The sequence below is a fragment of the Chionomys nivalis genome, chromosome 12 (genome assembly GCF_950005125.1).
Source record: "Chionomys nivalis chromosome 12, mChiNiv1.1, whole genome shotgun sequence".
NCBI lineage: Eukaryota > Metazoa > Chordata > Mammalia > Rodentia > Cricetidae > Chionomys > Chionomys nivalis.
The window spans coordinates 19,771,062-19,795,264 of record NC_080097.1 but is presented as its reverse complement, the minus strand read 5'-3'; the positions used below and the strand labels follow the sequence as shown (position 1 = coordinate 19,795,264).

The following is a 24,203-nucleotide window of genomic DNA, read 5'->3' as shown; positions in this document are numbered from 1 at the left end:
TACAGAGGGGAATCCCACATCAAAGCATCTTAGACTGAACGAGAAAAGGAGTCATCGTGTAGTGAAGAGCACACACATCCCAGTAGTGGGAAGAAATTAGAAAAGCGTTGTGCCATAGAGGTCAAAACAAACAAAAACCTCTAAGCTTTTGTTCCCTTTTCATCTAGACAGTGTGAGCCACTGCCAGAATAACAAAATGGAGATAAAGGGAGGGCTGCTTTGGGACACGTAGTGCTCCTTACTGACCTGAGAAGACCTGCTTCTGATATTGAAGAGGATGGAGAGCAGAATTGGGATGAAGAAATGTGATGGTTAATCTTAAGGACTAACCTGATTGTACACAGTAAAGCGCGTCTCTGGGTGTGCCTGGAAGGGAATTCCCAAGAGCAATTAGATCATTGTTAGATCAGGGCTTCTGACCTAATAAATACATTAACCTTAGGAGGGATTCACAATGTGGTAACATTATTAGATGGAGTGAAAAGTAGTAGTAGGGACCTATTTGGAGGAAGTAGTCACTGGGGACATATCCTTGGGGGAATACATCTCGCCTTGGCTCTTTCCTACATTCCTGTGTTACGTTTTGTCCCATCTCTGGTTTGCCATGAGGTAAACAGTTTTGTCCACTCCACCCACCTACTGCCATATTCTACCTAAGCTCATGGGACCAAGCAACCATAGTCTAAAACCAAAAGCCCAAAATAAATCTTACCTTCTTTGGAGTCATTCTCTAGGGTATTCTTATTACAGCTACTAGCCAATACAGAAATGCAGGATAGTAACCATGGAAGATCACGAAAGAGGGGTTGCTGCAAAACAAGCCAGAAATCAAAACTAGAGGGAGAGAGGATTAAAGGGTCAATTTTCAAAGACTGGAGACAGTGGTGTCCGACTCACCTTTCTCCTGGGCGTTAAATTATAGGAATAAGTAAAGACTGGTTCTAAGTGAGCCCCCGAAGCTCAATTCAAAAAGGTTACTGAGCAAGGAGGGGTTAGTGCTAAAACAAGGAGAAAAGAGGAAGAACAGCCTCCTGGCACGCGTGGGGAAGGAGCGGTGGCTTTAGGTGAAGGAAGTAAAAGCTGTGGCTTCACAATGCTGCTGCATCACAACTTCAGGATGCTGAGAAAAGAGGGAGGACAAAGAAGCCTGGCTGAAGAGGGCGCTGTGACCTGATGGCAGAGATCGTCTACTGCCCTGTTTCTAACCAGGGACTAGGGACCCTTTTAAGGTTGCCACATTTACTGCCATTGGATTTTGGTTTTCCCTTTATCTTATTTTTTTTTTAAAGGCATCTCCAAATGAAATGTGTCTCAGGACTGCACCCTCTAACCCGTTCCAGGCACCTTGGGTCCACCCTTACCTGGAAAGCCGGGCTGGATGGAAAGACAGGGTGCTTCTGTTACTGTGAGAAAATGAAGAGGGCATTAAGAGAAAGGGGGCAGGAGAAAAGGAAATTTGTCAAGAAAATGATGGCAGAGGGTATCAATGTCCCAGGGGGACAGACAGGTTACAGTCTGCAGAGAAGCTGTGGAGCACAGAGCTGTGAGTTCTCTGCCTGGCCTCTTCTAGAAAGTTCTTCTTGAAATCAAGATGTACCGCCTCTGCTCCTTTCCTTCTAGAGAAGCTTTTCTGTTGCTCCAGAGTTTGAATGGACCGATATGAAAAGACGAAAGTAAAAATGAATTATGGATAGCTTCATGTCTCGGTGTCAGCAAAGATTTCTTAAGCAGGGAAGAGATATGCTAATCTAAAAGGAAAAATAGTAAGTTGATTTACATTAAAATTAATACAGGTTCACAAAAAGACACCCTTAGAAGGCAAAAATTCCAGCCAGAGTTTGCAAGAAGATTCAGTTTGCAAGATGATACTGACAAAGGACAGGTGCAAAGACTGTAAAAATGGGATAGATACACTCTTCACCGTGCCACAGTCTTGTCTCTATGTGGATGTTTCATTACTGCTTCTACTTTATTCATTTTGAGCATATTAATTTATACTTTTTTCTATCTCATACTTCTGCTTAATTGTGTATCACAATGGATTGAACCTTATATTTTGCTTGTGAACCTAGTCTTAAACGGGTGAGCATCTCTCCAGCCTTGGGCTAGACCTCATAAGCTACAGATAAAATAATTGAGGTAGGGTCTCATGGAGCCCAGGCTGGCCTTGAACTCATTAGATAGCTGAGGATGATCTTGAACTCTTGACCCATCTCCCTCTACCTCTCAAGTGCTTGTCTGAATATTTCTTACAGGGTCCTGAAGCTTTGAAGCGAATCGATCAGGAGTGCAAGACAAGGTGACCCAGCATCCTGTTTCTCCTCACCCTGATGGTCCTGAGGAGAGACAGTCCCGTGCTACTCCTTGGTCCTCATCCCAGGCTGAGCTCAGATGGGTGCCTGCTTTGCAAAAAACAAACAAAACAAAATGTATTTTTGAAAGTATGTTCCATGATTTCTCTTTCTAGCTCCCTTTTGGGGGTATCCAGATTCCTGTGGGGATGAAATTTTGATGAATTATAATATCCCTTTATCCCCAGGATAAAAAGGAAAGATACGTCAGGAGAAAGAAGGAAAGAGGAACATTTGCTGCTAAGAAGGTTCAGGTTGCAGCTTCTCTTGCTTATTTATTGAGGTTAAAAGTTAAACTGGATTAGGACAATCATATTTTTCTGACACGTTGACTTGCTTCTTAAGAAAACACATTTAGCTTTTTTCACGAACCATTTCTGTGGAAGAGCCAGGAGCTCTGGTCATGAGCTGCAGAGCAACCCCGAGGGCCCCTTTGTAACCGACCCAGCTAGCTGTGTGTGTTTATTTGGCTCAGGTCCCCCTCTAGGTTACATTTTGACTGAAATATTTGTACATGGAGCAGAAGGACAGGCATTTGGGCTCATTTTTGTAAACCCCCCAGATAAAAACAGCTCCAAATTTATGGGTCCAATGGCATTCTTCTAGCTGTGTCCTAGAAGGGTGGCTGTATTCATCACTTATTTCTTCTCTCCCATTTCCCTCCAACCCTCTTTCTCCTGAATGCCTAACATTGGCTCATTTCACACTGAAGACTAGGAAGTCATGGGTTGAGAAGCAAACCAAGAGCTGTTGGGGTGCTAAGCTCTGGGGTGTTAAGAAATAACCGTGCAGAAGGCTGGGCACTCCCCAGAGCTCTTCCACACAGTCGTAGGATAGAAGATCCTCATTTGAGTTACTGCCCTTTTCCTAATGAGATTTCTTATGAGAACTGGCCAACAACATCTAATATGGTACACACTTATGATTGCATTAGAATATAGATATATGGCTGTGTTTCTGCCCAGGGCATCAGATTTCAATCCTCTTAACTGAAAATCTGAAATTGGTCGTCAGGGCATTTCCCCTTTCATAATGGGAAATTGATGGGATAAGACTTTTATTGGTTTTATAGTGTTTATAAATAGTTTAGACATTATAGACTCACACAAAGGAGAAGTAAAAGTTCTACATAATCCTCTCACTGGGGTTTTATGTACAGCATTTCTGAAACTTTCTACTAGCTATGAACCATTTTTTTTGTAATCAACATTGTCTATTAAAAATATACAGTTTGAAAAAAGTTCTACACTTATTTTTATTTATGTGTGTATGTATATGTATGCATACATGACACATGTATGCAGTGCCCACCAAGACCCAGAGAGAGAGAGTCAACTGTCGTGGACCTGGAGCTCCAGGCAGATGTGAGCCCATCTGTATGAGGGCTGGGAACTGACCTTAAGGCACCTGCAGGAACAGGAAGCCTCCTGCCAACCGGGTCACACCTCCAGCTGCACACTGGCTTCACTGTATATCAATAAGCAGCATCTGCAACCTGAGTGAATGAAGGATAGTCCATAGACACATACACCATATTTGTTTAATAAATTTCATATTGATAGACAGCTGGGGTTCTTCCTATTTTCACAGAGCAATGAAACATTGTTGCAAAACATTTTATCCTATCCTGTGCCCATCCCCAATTCATATTCCACTATTCTCTCCAGAAAGCCCTTGCTGACTTAAACTCGCTGACAACAAATAAAATGTACTCATTTCCTTTCTATCCCCAGCATGGGCGTTACTGCTCTGAGAATCTCCCACCAGTCTACAAGTTGAAAATGTTGTGTTCCTAAAGCCAGCCACGCTGAACCTCATAGAAGAGAATGTGGGAAGTACTCTTGAACACATTGGCATAGGAGACCACTTCCTAAATATAACTCCAGTAGCACAGACACTGAGAGCAATAATAAATGGGACATCCTGAAACTGAAAAGCTTCTGTAAAGCAAAGGACATGGTCAACAAAACAAAATGGCAGCCTACAGAATGGGAAAAGATCTTCACATCAGAACAAAGAACTCAAGAAACTGGTCATCAAAAGAATAATAATCCAATAAAAAAATAGAGTACAGACCTACACAGGGAACTCTCAACAGAGGAACCTAAAATGGCTGAAAGACACTTAAGGAAATGCTCAACATCCTTAGTCATCAGGGAAATGTTAAATCATGTTTCTAATGAAAAAATGTAATTGACCATGAGACCTCAAGAACAGTATTTACCACGGTTACATTTATCCACCATAGATTTTGTATATTCTTTTCCATATGTTTGTTTCTAAGGAAGTATTTTTCTAGATTTCCTTCTGTTTTAGTCAAATCTAAACTTTTTCCTTACGACTTCTGTCCTTGGCTGATATGCTCAGAAAGACCTACAAACTGACATTTAAGATAGATAGAGACAAGAGTCTTTGCACATTAAGGCACAACAAAGAGAAAATGGAGTCCAAATTGTTAGAGGATTGTCAGGTAGTTTTTTGTTTGTTTTGTTTTGTTCTGTTTTTCAAGCACAGAACTGACAGAATTTACCCTTTTTGGGAGACCATGTATGCCGAGTCCATGAAAGACAAAATCTCCCATGATTCACGATCACTGAATGATTGTGTTTTCCTAGGAATCATTACACTCAAAGTTTTTCTTCTAGTGCCTGTCATTGATAGCCTTCTACTCTTTTTATGCCTGTGTTCCATGCCAAGACACCTATTTTTGTCTTTCCTGGTAAGCAAATGATATTAAGAAGCATAGTGTTTATAGTTCTGATTAACATGATACAGTGACATCATATCATGCTTCATAAGCTAATAATGGTTAAACTGACTAAATAATTTCTATAACTTACATAAGCTATTAAAACAAATTTAATTGAATAATCTCTTTATACTGGCAGAGTCATAGTCTCTGTTTCTCTTAATTCTTTGGAAGTATTGCAAATTGTGTGGGACCTACGGAGAAGAGGGAGAGGAGAGAATAGTCTTGTCTAGACACTGGGTTTGTTCCAAGCAGCATCAGCATTTAATTCTGTACAATGAACTCATCTCCAGCATCCAAGATTTCAGAGTGAGCTAACTGGTGAATTCCACTAGAAATTCAGGCAGGGAGGGCAGAGCTTCTAATAGTTTTATTTTTAAAACGGACCTTCAAATCAGCACCCCGTGTCATTGGAACATAATCTTAGCTACTAGAGAGGCCAAGGAAGACTGCAGGACCAAGGTTCTACCGGTCTACAAAGAGAACTCGAGGCTCATTCTGGAGAGTTAGCAAAACCCTGTTTCATAATGAAAGGCAGAAAGAATTGTGACGAAGTATCTCAGTGGCCCTGGTTCCATCTTTAACATAAATGAATGAATGATCTGAATGAATGAATGTCATTTTCTTGAAACCCAAATAAGTTCTCTTATTTTCTATTTGTAGCCATTTTATTTATTTAATAAAAGAAAGCAAACTATCTCTTTTTGTTATACATACCAATCCAAGTTCCTACTGCCTTCCCTCCTCCTATTCCCTCCACTTACCCCTTAGCCATTTTTTAAAAAGAGCAATACAAAAGTATTTAATGACAAATTTGACCATTTTCCTGTTCCCTGCTTACCAGTGAACCTGTTTCCTAGTGACCTGGCATATCCCCTCTTTGTACTTTGGTCAGCTCTCCGGTCTTGTATGTACTTCTGTCTTGAACTAGAGAGATGACTCAGTGGCCAAGAGACTGCTCTTATAGGGAACCTGGGTTTGATGTCCAGCACTCATATCAGGTGGCTCACAACCACCTGTAAGTCCAGTTACAGGATTGTGACCTCCCCAGGTATCTGCTCACACACAAGTGTACACACATAAACACATAAATAAAAATAGTTTCAACTAAAAATTTTTAACTTGTTTTCTCTTTAATTGCTATATTATAATCCACTAATACAATATGAACTTAGATTTTTCCTCCCTGAGATTCCCAGAGTCTTCTCATCAAGTCAGACAGTTCGCTGAGCTTGTTGATGAAGTCCTCAATGCCTTCTGCTGTGCTGTCTCCCCTGGCTTTTTAGGAACATGTAAGTGAAAACGGTTTCTCGCAAGCAGATGTGTTTGCCATTGAAACTGGCATGCCTTCCAAAGTGAAGAGACAGACGGATTATACCAAACATACCAGAATGGCAGGAACTAAATGGAAGTGCTCAGGCAAACGGAGGCAGAAGGCCATCCTAATAGGAACTTAAAATATCAGGTGGAAATATTATCATACTTGACTGTAAATGTTTCTTTGGAATGCTTGTGTAGGTTCAGAAGGGAGAGGACAGACTCCAAACTCACCTTTTTACCAGCGTTCTTTAGTTAATTTGAGACTTCCTTGCATGGTTTATACTTTTTAAAAATGTATCTTTTCTTGCTTTTGATAAATTGTGTAACATCTACAAGCCTTGAGTTAAGAGATTTGCTGGATTAGAACATAGTTTGTATACAGGAAATATAAAAAGCAGTAAGCTAAGTACCGGGATATGAGGAAGCAGAAACAGTAAAGCCTCTTCTTTTTATTTTATTTTATTTTATTTTATTTTATTTTTTTTTCTTGCTGATTTTTTTTATTAATTAATTAATTTAATTATTAAGATTTCTGCCTCTTCCCCGCCACCACCTAAAGCTCTTTCTTAAAGGCGCTATCATTATAAAAACCCTGGAATGTGCTATATTCCATTTTAACAGGAGAAACAGCTGAGGTTCATCAGCTTGATGATGGCTATGAAATGGCAATAAAGCAGAATCATTCATTGTCTGAATTTCACACCCAGACATTCACTATGAATGTTTTCTTTTGTTGAAGAGACTGGTATATTGTCTTTGTCTAATGTCTACCGTCATCTTCAATTTTCTCTGGGATGAATAAAGACCTATAATTACATCATGTATCTTTTTTCCCCCACAAAAATAAATCTGTTGTTTATATTGTCTGTGGAACAGGTTTCTTGGTCTACTGTTACAATTATTTGTTTGAACATTTTATCAGCATGGCTCACCAGAGTTATAGCAACCTTCTAAGGCAGACATGCTAATGACGGTATTTACTCAATCACTGTTTTGGATTTTATAATGAACTAAAACCATAATGCTTTCTTAACACAGATTGTATTCTGCTTGCTTTGCCTTTCAAGATGGCTCTTTGCTTTGGTAGCCAGTTTCAGAACCCATCTAACCCATCAGACCCGACAGTCTTAGCATCTGACTTCCCTCAGTCCTATTTAGATAACAATAGTAACAGGTGCCTGACGGCACTTGAAATGTTGCATGGGAATACACGTCTGAAGAAGGGTAAGGACACACCTAGGAGCATAAACAATGCTATTGATGATGCATAATAATGATAACTGCTCTAGAGAAACCCATGTCAGTGGTTTGAAACCACACAGAGGCTCAGTCTCCTGTAACAGAAGTGCCCAAGAATACTGGGAATGTCAGTGTTGGAAACCAGGTCTGTGAAGCCCATTTCCAAGAAGAGCAATAGGCAATCCACCTGGTGCTCCAGTCAAGAAGCCACTTGATCTTTGAGGCACTTGCGGTTCACCTTCCTGAGGCAAACATGGAGACTAATCACTAATAGTTTTTTTTCACTGTCCCAAGAAATTCTGCATGCAAGATTAATACATTGTTTACAACAGGTTTCAGTTTTTTTTTCTCTTTCCACTCTTTCTTTACTGGGTATCTCTGCCTGTCTTATTATACCATCACTCATAAAACAAGCAACATAAGTATCTATCATAAACATTATTATTATTGTCATTAATATTATTTTGGTTTTTCCAGACATGGTTTCTCTGTGTAGGCCTGACTGTCCAGGAACTTGCTTTTTATATCAGGCTGACATGGAACTCACAGAGATCCACCTGCCTCTGCCTCCTGAGTGCTGGGTTTAAAACGCATCCACCACCACCTTGCTAACATTAATTTTTTAAGCAATGTTTCTATCCAAATTCTTGCCTTGCTGCTACCTATTTAACTGGTGTTTTCATAATTTAACAAGTTCCTTTTAGTTTGGGAACCATCTGTGCTGACATGCTGTGTTCAGCCCCCTCACCCACGTAAAACCTGGGTGAAGTAGCATATGTTGGTAATGCCGGAGTTGAGGACTGAGAGACAAGATGACTCTGGGACTGTCTTGAAGTCAGTCTAGTCAAATCAGTGAGCACTGGGCTTCAGGGAGAGACCCTGCCTCAACTAATAAGGTAGGGACTAACTGAGGAAGACATCTCATGTTGATTTATGTCCTCAGCACACATATGTATATTTACTTATGCACACATTCTCACACACACAGGAACATTGACAAAATGCACAAATGAAATAAAATTTTTAAATAATAATTATTACTATTTAAAATTTGAAAATAACTAAAATATCTGGAAAATGAGCAAAGTACTATCATTTTTTTTTCTGCTGGAACTAAATGAGGGTAAACTACTTAGCATGACATGCCATCTCTCCCAAATATTTATATTTGAGCTAAGAGCTCAGTGTGTTTTCATCTTGTCTTCCTCACAGGTATGTCCCATACGCCATGTCCAGAGCTCTGTTATTGTAGCTGCCGAGTCTGGGAAGATGTGTATCTGCTCTCTATTACACAATAGCCAAGAATTCTTCAAAGAGACTGTCATGTTTTCTGGCATAATACTGCTAACCGCTCACTTTCTTTATCAACGACATATTTTTGCTCACCCTAGTTAGTGGCCTTTATTCTGTGCCTGTATAGAAGGGTCTCTGTGAAGATCACATGGGGCCACTTACTGTTCATCTCCAGTGCTCTTTTTTGCTACCCTTGACTGCCCTGGTTTCTTCACAGACTTGGCACTTGTAAACCTTCTTAGATTTTGTGAAACTCTGTCCTTGCATTCAGTCGTCTTTGTTTATTAAACAAACACAGACATGGTGAGCCCCTGCATATTTAGGCATTCTGGCAGGTATTGCATGCCAGACTGAATTCATTTTCTTCAACTGTCTCTGGATCATGTTACTATGTGCTCCTCCAGTATCTTAATGGCGTCTCTAAAACGAAGAACAAATGGTGCCGTATGGCTTTTACTGTCAGCTTGATAGAAACTAGGATCATCTGGAAAGAGGAAGCCTCCACTGAAGAATCGCCTCTATCAGATTGGCCTGTGAGAGATTTTCCTGAGTAATGATTGATGTGGGTGGGCTCGAAGCTCAGCCCACTGTGGGCAGCACCATCCTTGGGCAGACTAGCCTGGCTGTATCAGGACATGAACCAGATGATAAATAAGTGAGCCGCATTCTTCAATCCTTTCTGCTTTAATTCCTGCTTGACCTCCTGCCCTAGCTTCCCTCAAGGATGGGGTGTGTCCTAGAAAGAAAACGGAAGCTGAAATAAACTCTTTCAGCCCTTGAATTGCTTTGGGTCAGAAGGTTTTATCAAGCAACAGAAAACTAACAAGAACCCAAAATCTACTGTCTGTCACTCAGCATCCTGTGTCACAATAGATCGCCATCCTTACCGCCTTCATTGCTCACTTATACGTAAGATCCGTGATTTCTAATGTGCAGGGCAATGACCTCATACTCCAAGAAGCGAAATTATTATGCTAGAAAATCTATGAATATGTATGTATGTATCAGTATAAAATTAAATAAATGATATGCTTTATATATATAAATATCTAATGTCTATATTATTCAAATTCATGGTATATTTAAAGGCAGTTTGGAGTGACTTGATCTTCATGTGTTATAATCACTGAAGAATTACTTCACTAATTATCATGTTGAGCATGCAAAATTTTTTGCAAATTGTAAGTGAACCTATGTTTCCAAAAGTCTTAATTCTAAGAAAACTACATACTACTACCCCACCTACATTCCCTTCTCTAAAACTTGGCTAAACCAGCATCACCTGAAGAAATTTTTCCCAAGGTTTTTTGTTTGATTTGTTTGGTTAGTTGATTTTTGTTTGTTTGTTTTTGAGACAGGGTTTCTCTGTGTAGCCCCGTCTGTACCAGAACTTGTTGTGTAGACCAGACTAGCCTCGAACTCAGAAATCTGCCTGCTTCTTCTGCCTCTGCCTCCTGAGCCCAGGGATTAAGGGCGTGTGCCATCATCTTCTGGCACAAAGTTTGTGTTTTATTCTTCAGTTTGCTTTTAGTGTGTCTTCCTGTTGATTTTTCTTTTAGCACTGTCCATAAAGGTAGCTGACCTATTTCTACACATCAAAGACTGTGATTTCTTCCCCTTCTGTGTCCTGAAATACTATTTCAGTGGTAGCACACCAAATGATCAGAAAACTATTGTCAAAACTGTTCAAGTTGTCATAAAGAGACTTGGCAAGATGGCTCAGGAAATAAGGCCCTTGCCACCAAGTCTAATGTCCTGATTTTAATCTCTGGAGCCCTTATGGCAGAGGAAAAGAACACACTGCAACAAGCTGTTCTCAGACCTACACACACACAATGAAGAGATAAAAATAATGATGAAAATAAAATACCACAAGAATTCAAGAAAATACATTGACAGAAAGGTTGTCTTATGAATAATTGCTAACTACTAATGAAATCATAGGCATCTACATTAGAGCCAGTGGAAATGAAGTGGTAGGTTGCAAACAATTAGAAAAATGATTATGCAAATCCATCACTGTGCTCCCCCAGAGCTTCTAGAGCTCTGGAACTTGCCCTGCTTTCAAGCTATTTTTAGCCTTTACACCTATGAACAAGAAGCTGAGATAGCTCATGTTTATTTCATATGCAAAATTAATTTCCTCTGCTAGATGATTAATATAATGCTCCAACTATAAACAATATCAGCTGATGAACATATTTCCATGAAAAATTACCTTATGAGAGTGTGAGAAAGAGCACAGACTTAGAACCACACTGCGATACAAATCTTATTATCATTTCTTATGGGTCAACTCTAATTTTTTTAAGTTAACATAGTTAGGCATCTCTATTCCCTTTCTTAAAGAAGCCATGTAGAGATTTGCCGAACATGTGTTCAGAGAGGCTTCTACATGAACACACGCTGAGATCTGCAGCAGGAAGTGTTCTGTGCTGACCTTGATGTTGGACCAAGTTAAGTCAAACAATATCCTAAGTGATAATGACTTATAATCAAGGCCCCAAAAGTAAAATAACTTTCCATTTCTATTGAGGTAAATGGAAATATTTAATCCTCTTCTTCCACTTCTTTCTCTCACCTTATTCAAATTATATTTTATCTCATTTTTTCTGATAAAGTATCAAAATGATTTTAACTCATAACAGACATGTCCCTCCCTTGGGGAATCTGTATTCATCCAAACTAGACAGGACTTTCAGATCTGTTGTAGTTACAAAAGGGTGAGTCAGAGAAGAGAAAAATGCACCACAGCCTAGGATACTACTATGGCTTGAGCATTTATGATCTGACCCCAAGTTAAATGTTGAAATACAATTGCCGTTGAAGGTATAGGGCAATCTAGTCATATAGATGGGGAACTCAGAAGCAGGATGAGTATTCTTACGAGGGGTCTAAGAGACCAGAGCTCTTCCCTGCACAGAGTGTGAGGCAACTACCATAAAGCATCTTGAAATAAGGAACTGGGCTCCAATTAAACCCTGAATCTTACAGTGACTGGACCTCAAACCACTCAGCCTATGAACTATGAGAAATAATTTGCTGTCCTTCATGAACTCAGTCTATAATATTTTGCTCTGGCAGCCCAAAGAGACAGAAGAGAACTTCTATAAGTGCAGAACATAATCTTGGTGCATAAGCATCAGTCAGGGGAGGTTAGTAAATGAATGTTCAGAAACCCATTTCTACATTGCTTTGTAACTGTGACTTATAAAGCTAAACTATGACCGAGTCAGCTGTGGTTCAGGATACCACCTCTCTGCCAATGTAGAGAATAATAATTGCACTTTAACTGGAAGATTATCCCAATATTATCGGTAAAGTCTTCTCAGAGAGAACAGCCTCTTCTTGTTGTGATGCTAAGGGTGTACTAAGGAAAAATCTTAAAGGCTAAATTAAAAAAAAAAAGTACCCCCAGACATTTCCATGGTGCAGAAAGTCAAAAGCCAATGCTCTTTCCACAATGGTGGGGCTGATTCAAAGTCTTTTGGATGAAGAGCTGGAAACTATCGCAGAGCTGGGAACAAACTTGGGGAAATTGTAGAAGAGAGAAGTGGGACTCCCATCAGACTGGTGGCCATGCAGATTTGGAAACTAATGCCTCATAGCAAGTGATATTAGGAAATATTCCTGAAGGTCAATTGATCCTATCATCAGACAAGCTATTTTTAAAAGTGTTTATAAAACCCTCCATATAGTCGTCTAAGGGTGGGGCTCTAATTTCCTTCTTCCTTTATCTTGGCAGGACATTCCCATAATAGGTTTCCCAGAAGGAAGTGCCAAATCCCAACATCACACAGTTACACTCAGAGCAAATAAAAATCACTTAACATTTTCTTTTACCCAAGGACCAATGGTTATTACTTACCTATAATATTCATATAACTTCATTCAGTAGTATCAAACATTTTTAGGCACTTGACTAAATATTTTCAGAGCTCTTAGCTTTTGTAAAACCCAGACTGGAAAGGGTGAAGCTCAAATGCCAACAACGTGGTCCATTAGATGGACTTGAAATGCCACCAGGCCTTCTGAGAAAGGACAGTGTTTCAAGATAAAGCTGCCTCTCTTCAGTTCCTCCATGTCAAGTGTAGGCTGTGATTGATGATGGGCAAGATCGAGAGACCAAACATATGCCTGCCCTGGAGTCCCCTTTGGTGTTAATCACAACGACTGAGCACATGTTTGGAGATGACCATCTCTCAGATCGTCACGACTGATAGCCATGCTTTGAACTTCCTCTCCCTCAGAGAAACAAACAAGAAACAGAGCCCATCTAGAGCTATACATGTAAGGCATAGGCAGTCCGAACTTAACATGATCCACATAGCAATCTCCAAACCCCAGATAACATGTTACTTAGTACTTAACTATGATCCTAGGAAGTTGCTTTGATTTTTTTCTTAGTTGGTGCATGAGGGGAGGCCAAGGAAAACCCATTCTTCTTGGGTTTCACACTGAAGTATACTCCACATGTAGTGATCCCTATATTCTAAATGGCATGCATGTTTTTGGCTTTCTAGTTCTGTCTGCAGCAACAAGAAATAAGTAGAACTCATTTAGTCCTGTGCACAGAAGCTCAGTGCCATCAGCGTGTGTGTGGTAGCACCCTTGCAAGGGGGAAAAGGTGAAAGGACTATCAAGATGCTTGTTTTCTTAGTTTTCCTAAAGAAAAAAAAAATGCAATCAGCGATGTGGGTTTCTTGTCTAGTCGATGTATGGTCCTCGGTTTGATTCTTAGCATTGAAAAACAACCTCCAGATTCCGGAATGTCCCTGGTATTTATTATCCTTACTCCCATCGGGCTCACTGAGGAGAGTCATAATGATGGGCTAAGGAGGCGAGATGACCTCCTGTAGGTTTCATTCTATATTCCTAAAGCCCTCTGAAACCAAAGCATGAAGCATGCCATCATTAGTGGTTTCAAAGCATTGACAAGTTTCAACAGATTGGTGTAACAGTCATGGGTATTTTTTTTTTTTATGACAAATCACCATTTACTGAAATCCAAGTAAACATCTTCTGCTAACTTATGTCAAAACAAGGTGTTCATACGGTCCTTGATTCCTTAAGCGAATCACGTTAAACTTAAACAATGCCTCCCAGGGCTTGTACAGGAACACCTGTTTTCTTAAGCAGCATGCGCTCGCTGAGAAACCAATTCAAAGTAAATAAGGAGGACACGAAACCATTTCATAACTTGTGCCAAGGTAAAACCCAAAAGTACCTCCTAATTTGAGCCAAACAAAACCAGAAATATGTGACAGGTTTGTCTATGAATGTCCTCAGTGTTGTTAATTCCAGCCATCTCTATCTGATGTCATTTGATTTTTATCTCATCTTATAGAATGTATGCTGCTGAGTTGATGCCAAAGTCTACTTTGTGAAATGCTTCATACTTCATTTTTTTTTAATATTGGAAGACATTCAGACAGAAACTACACGTTAAGTCCATTAGTGTTTATTTTTATTTTCAGCTTGTTTATTTGGAGGGTGTTTTAGCAAATGACTATGGATCCAGAAAAGGCTAAATGTTAAGACAGGCACGTTTAACCTCTAATGTGATGCAGCTTCACTTTCAAAGCAGCGCCACATCTGTGCTCCTTAAGGGACTTGGTGTGTTCAGATTGTGTGCCTACATCCTGTGAACGAAGATCTGATCCACTCCTCTGAATCCTGCAACAGTAAAATCACCGGAAAGTCATTCCCAAGTTCTCTCTCTTAGGGTGTCCTCACGCTTGTGATTCTCTTATTATGGCCTTTTGATGCTGAGATTACAGGCAGGTACCACTTGCTCCCCGTTGGTCCAGTCCTTGTAAATGTCACACTGAAAGTGGTCGTCCACACCCAGTTTATACAATGCAGGGCTTTGTACAAGCTAGGCAAATCACTCTATGAAACAAGCCACACCCCCTAGCCCTCTCTGACCATCTTCTAGATGGTTCATTCTCGATAATTTGTGTGTGTGTGTGTATCTGCCTGTCTCAATGCTTTACATAGTATTTCGAATGTGGTAGGCATGATAAAGACTTGTTAAAAGTTTTCAGCCAATGAAAGAACTGATTGCTGTCTTCTTTCTGCAAAATTAAACTGAATTTTAAAATCCCACAAACAGAAACATAGCACCAGCATTTTTTGTATCATCATCTCCTAAAACTGAAAAGCATCTTCAATAGTTGAGAGATGCTATGTGTGTTTTCATAGACTGGAAGCTTCCTTGCTCCTTCTGACCCTTTCAAAAAGGATATCCAAAAGGATTTTTTTTAAAAAGCAAAATAATAAACTATAAATCCCAACAGGAATGCCGTCAAGTCATCGAGTTGATTGGTTTTGTTTTAAGATAATTGCTTTTGAATACACCGATGTAAGTAACCAGAAGACAAAAATACTTTTGTCCCTTATCAGTTTCCAAAGCTTGGTGGCATTGTTCATGTTCTGAGATGTGACCTTTGTTTTTATTGGTAGAGAATGGGCTGCAGGAACAGCACCATAAAAGCCTGCACGTGAGGGAAGAGGGAGAATCTGCAGGTATTTCAAATAAAGACCTTCAACCCCAGGTTTAGTAGTTTTCAAGACAAAGGTCTTCTATCAAAGAAAGTAGCAAGTTTTTCCTCTTCTTCCTCCTCCTTTTCAGTCTGGCACAGATGTCTGCATTCTTCGTGCTTGTGACTCCCTGTTAGGGAAGAAGTGCTTTTCATTGTTGAGAATTGTCTCTCTTGGGGGATGGGCGGCAGAGATGGCATGGGACAGTGGGGACTGTTGCTGAGGGATACCACAGTCAGAGTGACCAGAACACTAAAACTTAATTACACCATTTAAACATATTACCTCATGTTCAGGGAAAGCTTCTATAATGTCAGTCAGGGAATCCTTTTCTTCTTTTCTACACTCTCCTCTTCCTGCCTCCTTTCCTCGTGAAACTGGGTCTCCTCTGTACATCCTGCTGGCCCCACACTTGGCAATCCTCCTGCTTCAGCATCCTAAGTGTTGGATGGAGTCTTATGTGTTTACCATCACACCTATCTTGGGATAAAATAAATTATCAGAAAATAAATTAACTAAAGCTAGTCAATTATTTCCTAGTATTTTTTCCTGCTTTAAATACTGAAAAATATGTATTTCTTAGGCTAGGAAAGTCAAAAGGACAACTTGTGTAAAGAACACTATCCCAGGCTGGTTGGTAGTACACACTGGTGGTGGCCCTACCACTTGAAGTGTAACTGAAACAAACATCTGTATTTTTGCCTACTGATCAGTAATTTATTAAAGTTCTGTTTAATTTTTAAATCATTTGCTCTCTCTGGGCTTCAATTTGAGTAATTTAAACTGACTGGTAGTTTAGTGACCTGTATCTTTGCATTGTTTCATGTGATCACGATACTGTTTATTAATTTTTTATTTTTGTATAAAATCACCATGTACCATTTGTTTCATGCTTACCGGAGTGTTATACATTTGTGAAGATGGTGTGATGCCTGTCTGTGTTTACATGGCATGTGTGTGCAGGTCTACTCAGAGGCCAGAAGGGGGCCTTGGGTCCCCTGGAACTGACTATTTTTTTTATTGATTTGTTGAGCTACACATGTTTCTCTGCTCCCCTCCCTGTCTCACCCCTCCCCTCCAACCCTCTCCCTGGGTCCTCATTCTCCCAATTTACTCAGGAGATCTTGTCTTTATCTACTTCCCATGTAGATTAGATATGTCTCTCTTAGTGTCCTCATTGTTGTCTAGGTTCTCTGGGATTGTGATTTGTAGGTTGGTTTTCCTTGCTTTATGTTTAAAAACCACTTAAGAGTGAGTACATATGATAATTGTCTTTCTGGGTCTGGGTTACCTCACTCAAAATAATGTTTGCTAGCTCCACCCATTTGCCTGCAAATTTCAAGATGTCATTATTGTTTTCTGCTATGTAGTACTCCATTGTGTAAATGTACCACGTTTTCCTTATCCATTCTTTGGTCAGGGGGCATTTAGGTTGTTTCTAGATTCTGGCTATGACAAACAATGCTGCTATGAACATAGCTGAGCACATGTCCTTGTGGCACGATTGAGCATCCTTTGGATATATACCCAAAAGTGGTATTGCCGGGTCTTGAGGAGGTTGTTTCCTAATTGTCTGAGAAATCGCCATGCTGATATCCAAAGGGGCTGTACCAGCTTGCACTGTCACCAGCAATGCAGGAGTGTTCCCTTTACCCCAAAGCCTCTGCTGGAGCTGACTTTGCAGGCAGTAGTGAGCCACCTGACGTGGGTGCTAGGTGGTCCCCTAGAAAAGCAGCTGTGTGCTTCCCCACAGAGCCATCTCTCTGGTCCTGTACAGCATCAACATGAAAAAAAAAAGCAGAAAAACTTTATGCATTATATTTTTTAATATACTTCTTCTTTCTCTTTTAGACTTTTTGATCTTTTCTGAACTCTTCCATCTCTTCATTATCTTTTCGAAAGACCTTTAAATGTGTTTATTTTACAGACTTTGGCCACTCGTTTCAACACGTGAAGGGCCTGTAGGACTGTGTCTGATAGAACTGACCCTCAGTTATTAAAAACACCTTGTTTTTCTCACGGGTAGTACTTCTTGTAAGAGAAGCTTACACTAGGATGATTGGTGATCAAACCCTTTAAAGATTATGATTCTGCATTTCCTGTAAGAAGCAACGAGAGGTTTTTTAAGGTTCTTTTTAAAGCAGGCGGTTAAATTACTGTGGATTACCCTGAGCCTGTCAGTATTTAGTTTTAATTTGAGGTTCTTAGGATGAGTCTATTTCAGTTTTGATCTTTGTTCTGGGATGTGATTCCCTCTGTGAAGGTGTGGCCCTCTGGGGTTTTAGTGGAAAGTCCAAGATGTTCAAAGCCCTGTAAACTTACTGGGATTTGAATGCCAAATTCCATCTATCCAAAACCTGGATGTGTTGATCTCTCTGCAGGCTCTCCTTTCCCAAATTTGCTTTAAGTGATGTTATTGTAATCCTCCTTCTCGGTCACCATGTGGTTCGGGAGGAGCCATTACACTGAAAGCACTGGAGTCAGGGAGATGTGCTCGAGAGGGGGGATAGCTTCACCTACAGCCATTCTTCCCTCCTTAGCAGGTGCTCTGCTTCCCTGAGCCCCAACTTTGGAGGTTCTGGGAACAGAAGGACTTTTGTTCATTATCTAAGACCTGGTCTTCCTAGGTCACCTAGCCTCAGAGTACCCGAAAGAGAAAAGACAAGGGATGATGCATGCCATTCAATTTCTTTCTCTAATTTCAAGGACCGTAGAACCCTGTTTTCCAGGATGATTTCTGTTCCACTTTTACAACTCAGGCAGTAGTGCTTCTTAATTTTTCCAGAGTTTCCATGGCTGATGGCAGGGAGGTAACTCTGGTATACGTTTCTCTGTCACAACCCCAAACCATACATGTGCATCATCAGCATACTGGGTTATAAATGTTTATCAGTGAGAGGCTGTGACTGTTAAATTGCTGACATAGACTACAGCTGGCACAGGAAACCCTTCTTAATTATAAACCACCCTCCTTAGAGAAGCGATCTTACCAGAAGGACAGGGACAGAGAAGAAAACTATTGACAAGAAAATCATGGGACGGAAGTGGGGAGCTGCTCGAGCTCCTGAAGACCTGCTAGCACTTAGCTCCACACTCCCTAGAGCTGTCTTCTTACAGCCAGATGCTGCTTCTACAGAAGCTCCCCCAAAGTTGGCAAATGCAGAGCCAAGACTTCTAGCCCTGACCTGACCCTGCCGTGACTACAAGACTAATACTTCAGAAGGGAGCAAAATCAATTAAAAACCTCAAACTTAAGAAATTTAGACATGATTTTCTCCAGAAAAGTTGATAAAACTCACCGGAAGCCGATCATTTCAGCTGCTCCTACTTCACAAGCATGGAGACCATTGGTCACGTGAAATGTGTGACCTGTCACCTTCTCATGACATGCTGTCCGGTTGGAGACTCTAGTTGTCTTTAAAAACTACAACCTTGAGGAAAAGATATCATTCATATAAAATAAAAAAGACAACAGTTTTTTTTTAAAAAAGCACTGTTTATCAAATTCGAGCTGTAAGAATGCTATGCAATTTAACTAAAATAAAAATTTCTTCAGCTTTGTCTACTCATGACCCATTTTCATTCAAGATAATTTTTTCATGACCCTGGGTGTAAGATACAAAAATGGGTATATAACCCAAAATCTACCTGCCAGTAAATCACACACATTTATTTTAAAACAATTCTTTGATACGCACAGAGAGATGATAGATAGATAGATAGATAGATAGATAGATAGATAGATAGATGATAGATAGATAGATAGATGATAGATAGATAGATAGATGATAGATAGATAGATAGATAGATAGATAGATAGATAGATAGATAGATAGATGGGGAGGGAAGAGAGGGGAGGAGAGAAAGAATAAAATGTAGAAGAATTAATTTTATTTTGGCTGAAATGTAAAATAATTAATTAAATCTTGGCTGAATATATGATACGTCAGCATGTAGAGTATCTTCATTTCTCAGAGTTATTGAGAATTTGATTTTATAATTGTTGATACTCAGAATGCCTCAGTATAAATATGTACTAAAAGCAAGCAGAGACATTTTTAATGTGATTTTAGAAATTCTTGGAAGTTTTGTCTTAATCCCAAGCCCAAATATGTTGAATGATTTTTTTAAAAATGAAACTCAAGCCAGCAACTCTAACAATAATGCTTAATCAAACATTTTAACCCAAGAAATTCCAAAAATAAACAGATTGATACATGCTGAAGAATGATGGTAGGAAACTATTCCAAGTCTCTGTTTTCTGTAATTAAATCATTATGTTTCTATAGCAGCAGAAAAATTTGTTAAGTACAGTGAGTAAAACACATAGCGTACCATGGTTTCAAATCGATGCTGAGGTATTTCCGATGGTTTGCTTGTTACTTGCTGTTGTCTGGCTGGAGGGCGTGTGCAGTGCAAGGTGCCAGTGTTGTGTGGTTAAAACCAAGACCGTAGTGGAGTTGTGGGGTGCAACATGGACAAACACTGCCAGAAATATGTTGAGCTAAGTATTGCTTAATTCTGAATTAATTTTTAGTAGTTGTATGTTCAGAAACATGTTTTTCCTGTTGTCAACTCATTCATAACTGGATTTGTTTATGCAGTGGGGTAGTGACCCAGAGTATAAGAAGCTATGACAGAAAACACTAGCTTTGCTTTAAAAAAAAAAAAAACTATAAAATGGTGGGGATTCAGTTTCATGGCTAATACTTGCATTGAATCCACAAGGCCCTGGGTTTGTTGCTCAGCACTGAAAAAGGGAGGAGAAGGAAAGGGGGAGGCTGAGGGAGGAGAGAGAGGATGAGGAGGAGAAAGAGAAGGGAAGAGGAGAAAGAGGAGGAAGACGGTCTGTATTCTCAAGACAGTAGAAACGGAAAAGAGGATTATATAGAAAAGACTTTTTTAGGAAGCTCTCCAATTCCAAAAGCAGAAACTAATAGCAAAAGGGAAACCCCATCCAAATATGTGGAGAAATAAAACCAAACTTAAGAACTATTGAACTCAGCTAAATTAAACTGGGTGGTGCGTTCATGGTAGCTCATACCGTTGAGTTATTAGGTTGATGCATGTCAGGGCCGAGAGTCAAGTGTTTCGGGGAGGAGTTCAAGCCTGCCAATAAAGCCTTCCCCAAGTCTAGAAAACAGTATTCTTTAGAAATAAGCTTAATGGAAAAAGGATACTTGCTATTATAATACCATTATATATTTTACTTGGTAATAGTTTTGAAATGTTTCTTAATGAAAAAAAAGCTATACTCAGGCAACAGAGGAAGATGTGGGAGACAGATTCTACACTTAATGGAGGCTAAGTTACTATGAACATAATAGAGGTATTCATTATGTAGGAATATGAAGTGAAAGTCCTTTAGTACAGCACAATTTCTCCTGTGTGTACCTCCTTTAGGAACCTATTTCCACTCTGGTTCAGCCAGACACTTTCAAAAGATGTTTCATGAAGCACACACTGAAGTTCATCTAAAAGAGACACCTATGTTTTATATAGATGCATACAAGGAACTTTAAATCTAGACTCAGCATATGCGAGAAGTCTGGCTTAAGAGATTTTCTTAAAAGAACTACGTCTAAACTGTTCATTCTTACAGATACGATTTCATTTTTCTTTACGACTTCATAAAGCTCTGTTGCATGTACACACACATACACACACACACAATAGTTTTATTCATTCATCTGTTAATGGGCATCTAGCTTGGATTCATTTCTTGCTACTGTGTGCCTGCTTTTGGGTCTATAACCTCGAGTGCTATATCTGGGTCATACGGAAGATCTATTTTCAGGTTTTTTCCTTTTGGAACCCCTATGCTGATTTCCAATACCAGTTTACATTCCCAACAGCCAGGAACTGGGTCTCTTCTTCTCCCCATCTTTCCAGCATTTGTTGGATTCTCCATTTTATATACTGAATTGGATAAATTTGCCTTCCACTTACTCATTTACTCAGTCAACTTTTATGAATTGAGCATATGCAATGTGCGCTGATGCAGGCACTCCGGTTGTGAAGGCAAACTGAAGGATGAGCTTCTCTGTCCAAGGGACCAACTTTTTAGGGTCAGCTCTTAATCCCTTCTCTCTGCCTTCTTGAGGCCACAGCCCTGCTCCACTACCATTTCTTCAGACAGACACACAGACTAGTCACTTCTGTCTGAAATCTCAATTTGTCCGCCTTTTCTCCCTTGTCTCTGCTACTTCATTTTCTGCAGTATGGGAGAGATTTTCAGTATAAGCCCTAAGCATTGGAAGCTGTTCCTTTTATATACCTGCTCATTCACAGAACCATTCTAAGTTGGTTATACCTCCTAAGTGAGACTCAAGCCTAAGGCATGGTTGGGCATTGAGAAACATAAGCTAGAAGTTAAATTGTTTCACTTTGAGCACACCAGTGAAGATGCTGAAGAGGAGCTTTTGTGTGAAGATGTGCAAGTGTTTATTTTTATGGATATAAAATAATAGCAACCCTCATAATTTTGCTGCAGTCTAATTGATTGCTTTCTCTTTCATATTATCTCCTTTGTTAAAATCAAAGAACACCATAGCTCCCTCATAAATATTTAGTGTTGTTTCTGCTCTAAAGGAAGAATAAATAACATTAAAATGAATCCTAATGTTCTCCATCATTGGAAAATGAAATTTTGAGGTGTTTAGTGGTGGTGGTGGTGGTGGTGGTGGTGTGTGTGTGTTTTGTTCTATGACACCAACTTAAGATAGACTCCTAAACTCAGGAGCCCATCCTACTTAGATTTCCTAGTGTTTTAGTATATCAGTGATCCACATGTAGAGTCAAGACAAAGGGAGGGATGAGGTCTGGGCCCCAAAGAAGAGGAGAGAGCTTATGGGTTATGAGCTTTGCTCAATTGTAGCATGGTTTTTGGAATCAGTTTACCTGGTACCTACAAATCCAGTATCTCTTCATACCTCCTCTACCTTCTAGGCATATTTATTAAATGGACTCATGTTGTATTCATTAAGAAGATGCCAAACTTAACTCATTCAGTGAATTTTCTATTACAGTAGAAGCGAAATTTATTATGATAAAGAGAAAACTGAATATAATCTTCAGAAGGTTTACAAAAACGTTCCCTGACATAGTTGTTACACCAGCAAAAAGACTTACTAGAATGGAAAACTAGATTTCATGTTTATGCTTGGGTTTTAAAGGGAGGTCTACTATAAATCAAGAACAAATTCCAGAAACAACAGCAACAACTCTTGTCTAAGTAGGACATTTATCCTTTACTGAACTGTAGCTGATGGGAGGACGTTTTAATTTCTTTTTGGATCTTAATTTCACTTGTATGTACAGCACCTATTTTTAAAAAGCAGCTTGACTTGATGAAGTTATTTAGTAAAGGCAGAAGAATATGAAAGAGGAGTCGCTACTGGAAAGGCGAATGAGTGACTGGCAGAACCCTCCCATTCCTATTCTCTAATTCCAGAGCTCAGACCTGCTTCACCCGCTTGACTGTTATGTCTGAGGCCATAGGACACGAACTAGAACTGAGGACTATATCACTAGACTTTCTAATAGTTCCTTAGCAGAATATAATTCTTGATGTCTTTTATAACTGTTCAAAGTATTAAGTCAGTGGAGTTAGGAATGGGAATTTTAAGAACAGAATTAGGGTTTAGATAGGTAAGTACATTAGGTACACTGGGTTATTTGAGGTTCTTCCTCCGTGAGTCACTTTTGTGCCCCATCCGCCTACACACAGAGGCAGGTTTCCAATAGTCACCTTAATCTCTCCTGGTGAGGCTGGGAACAATGGGCCTCATCCATCCAGGTCTGGACCCCCAAATCAGCTGAGCCCAAGGGTCCCTAACTTGTCAGTTTTGAGGGGGATTAAGATATTTAAGTCTCATTCAGGGACGATAAAGAATGTTGTAAACTCTTGGAGCATCTTTCCTACCACGGAAACAGAGGGCTGAGAGGGAAAAAAATAAACCAACTGGGAAGATGGAAGACAAAGATCAGGAGAGTGGATTTTTTTTTTTTGTCACAGAGGACATGACACTCTACTCCATGTTTTTCCAATTGTATTTTAAGGAGCCCTCATGCCATGAATTTCCCTCTGCTGCCCGACAGATATACATGAGCTATACAGAGGTAGATGGGTGTCACAAAAGTATCGGTAGGGGTGCTGCTGTGCAGCTTTCCTGTGATTTCTTTTCTGTGAAAGGTGACTCTGTCGAGGGAGTGTTCATCTCTGCACACATTTAATTCTCTTATTCCCTTAGATGTCTATGTGTCTCCTAGCACTAACAGAAACAAGTATTTTCTTTTCCTTCTCATCTGCCTCAAGTCGATTTATAGTAGTCAAAGTCCAAAATACTCATGGGCAGATGACAAGTTAATAAATTGTATTAGTAAAACATAATTAAGTATATTTGAAGCAGCCATTCTTCAGTCAATGTCCCATTTCCTATTCAGACTGTGCACACGGATGTGTGTTTCATGTTTCAGGCTTATCGAGGCTGCTGCCCTCTGCCTCCAAACCTACAGAATCTGGGAGAAATTCAAATGTTCCAGAAAGCCATCAGAACTTTGTTGAGATTTTTCTGACTTCCTCTTATCTTTGCACTGAGAGGATTTCTGGTCTGAAGATGCTGCCTTACACTCATTTGAAATTGCCTTTTTTGCGTTTACTTGTTCTGGAGAGACTGTGAGTTATTTGCCACAGAGGAAATGACATT

General features: G+C 39.8%; 1 protein-coding gene across 1 annotated transcript in view; it reads right to left on the bottom strand.

Moving 5' to 3' along the window:
* Nucleotides 1-284: 284 nt before the first annotated feature.
* The window catches only part of Klf12 (KLF transcription factor 12), a 545,932-nt gene continuing 522,013 nt past the window's right edge, over nucleotides 285-24,203 (bottom strand). The window contains exons 9-10 of the mRNA XM_057785991.1: nucleotides 713-809; nucleotides 285-366 (exon numbers count right to left, since the gene is read on the bottom strand). Of these exons, the coding sequence (XP_057641974.1) occupies nucleotides 731-809 (79 nt within the window). The 3' untranslated portion in view covers nucleotides 285-366; nucleotides 713-730. The remainder of the gene's footprint in view (nucleotides 367-712; nucleotides 810-24,203) is intronic.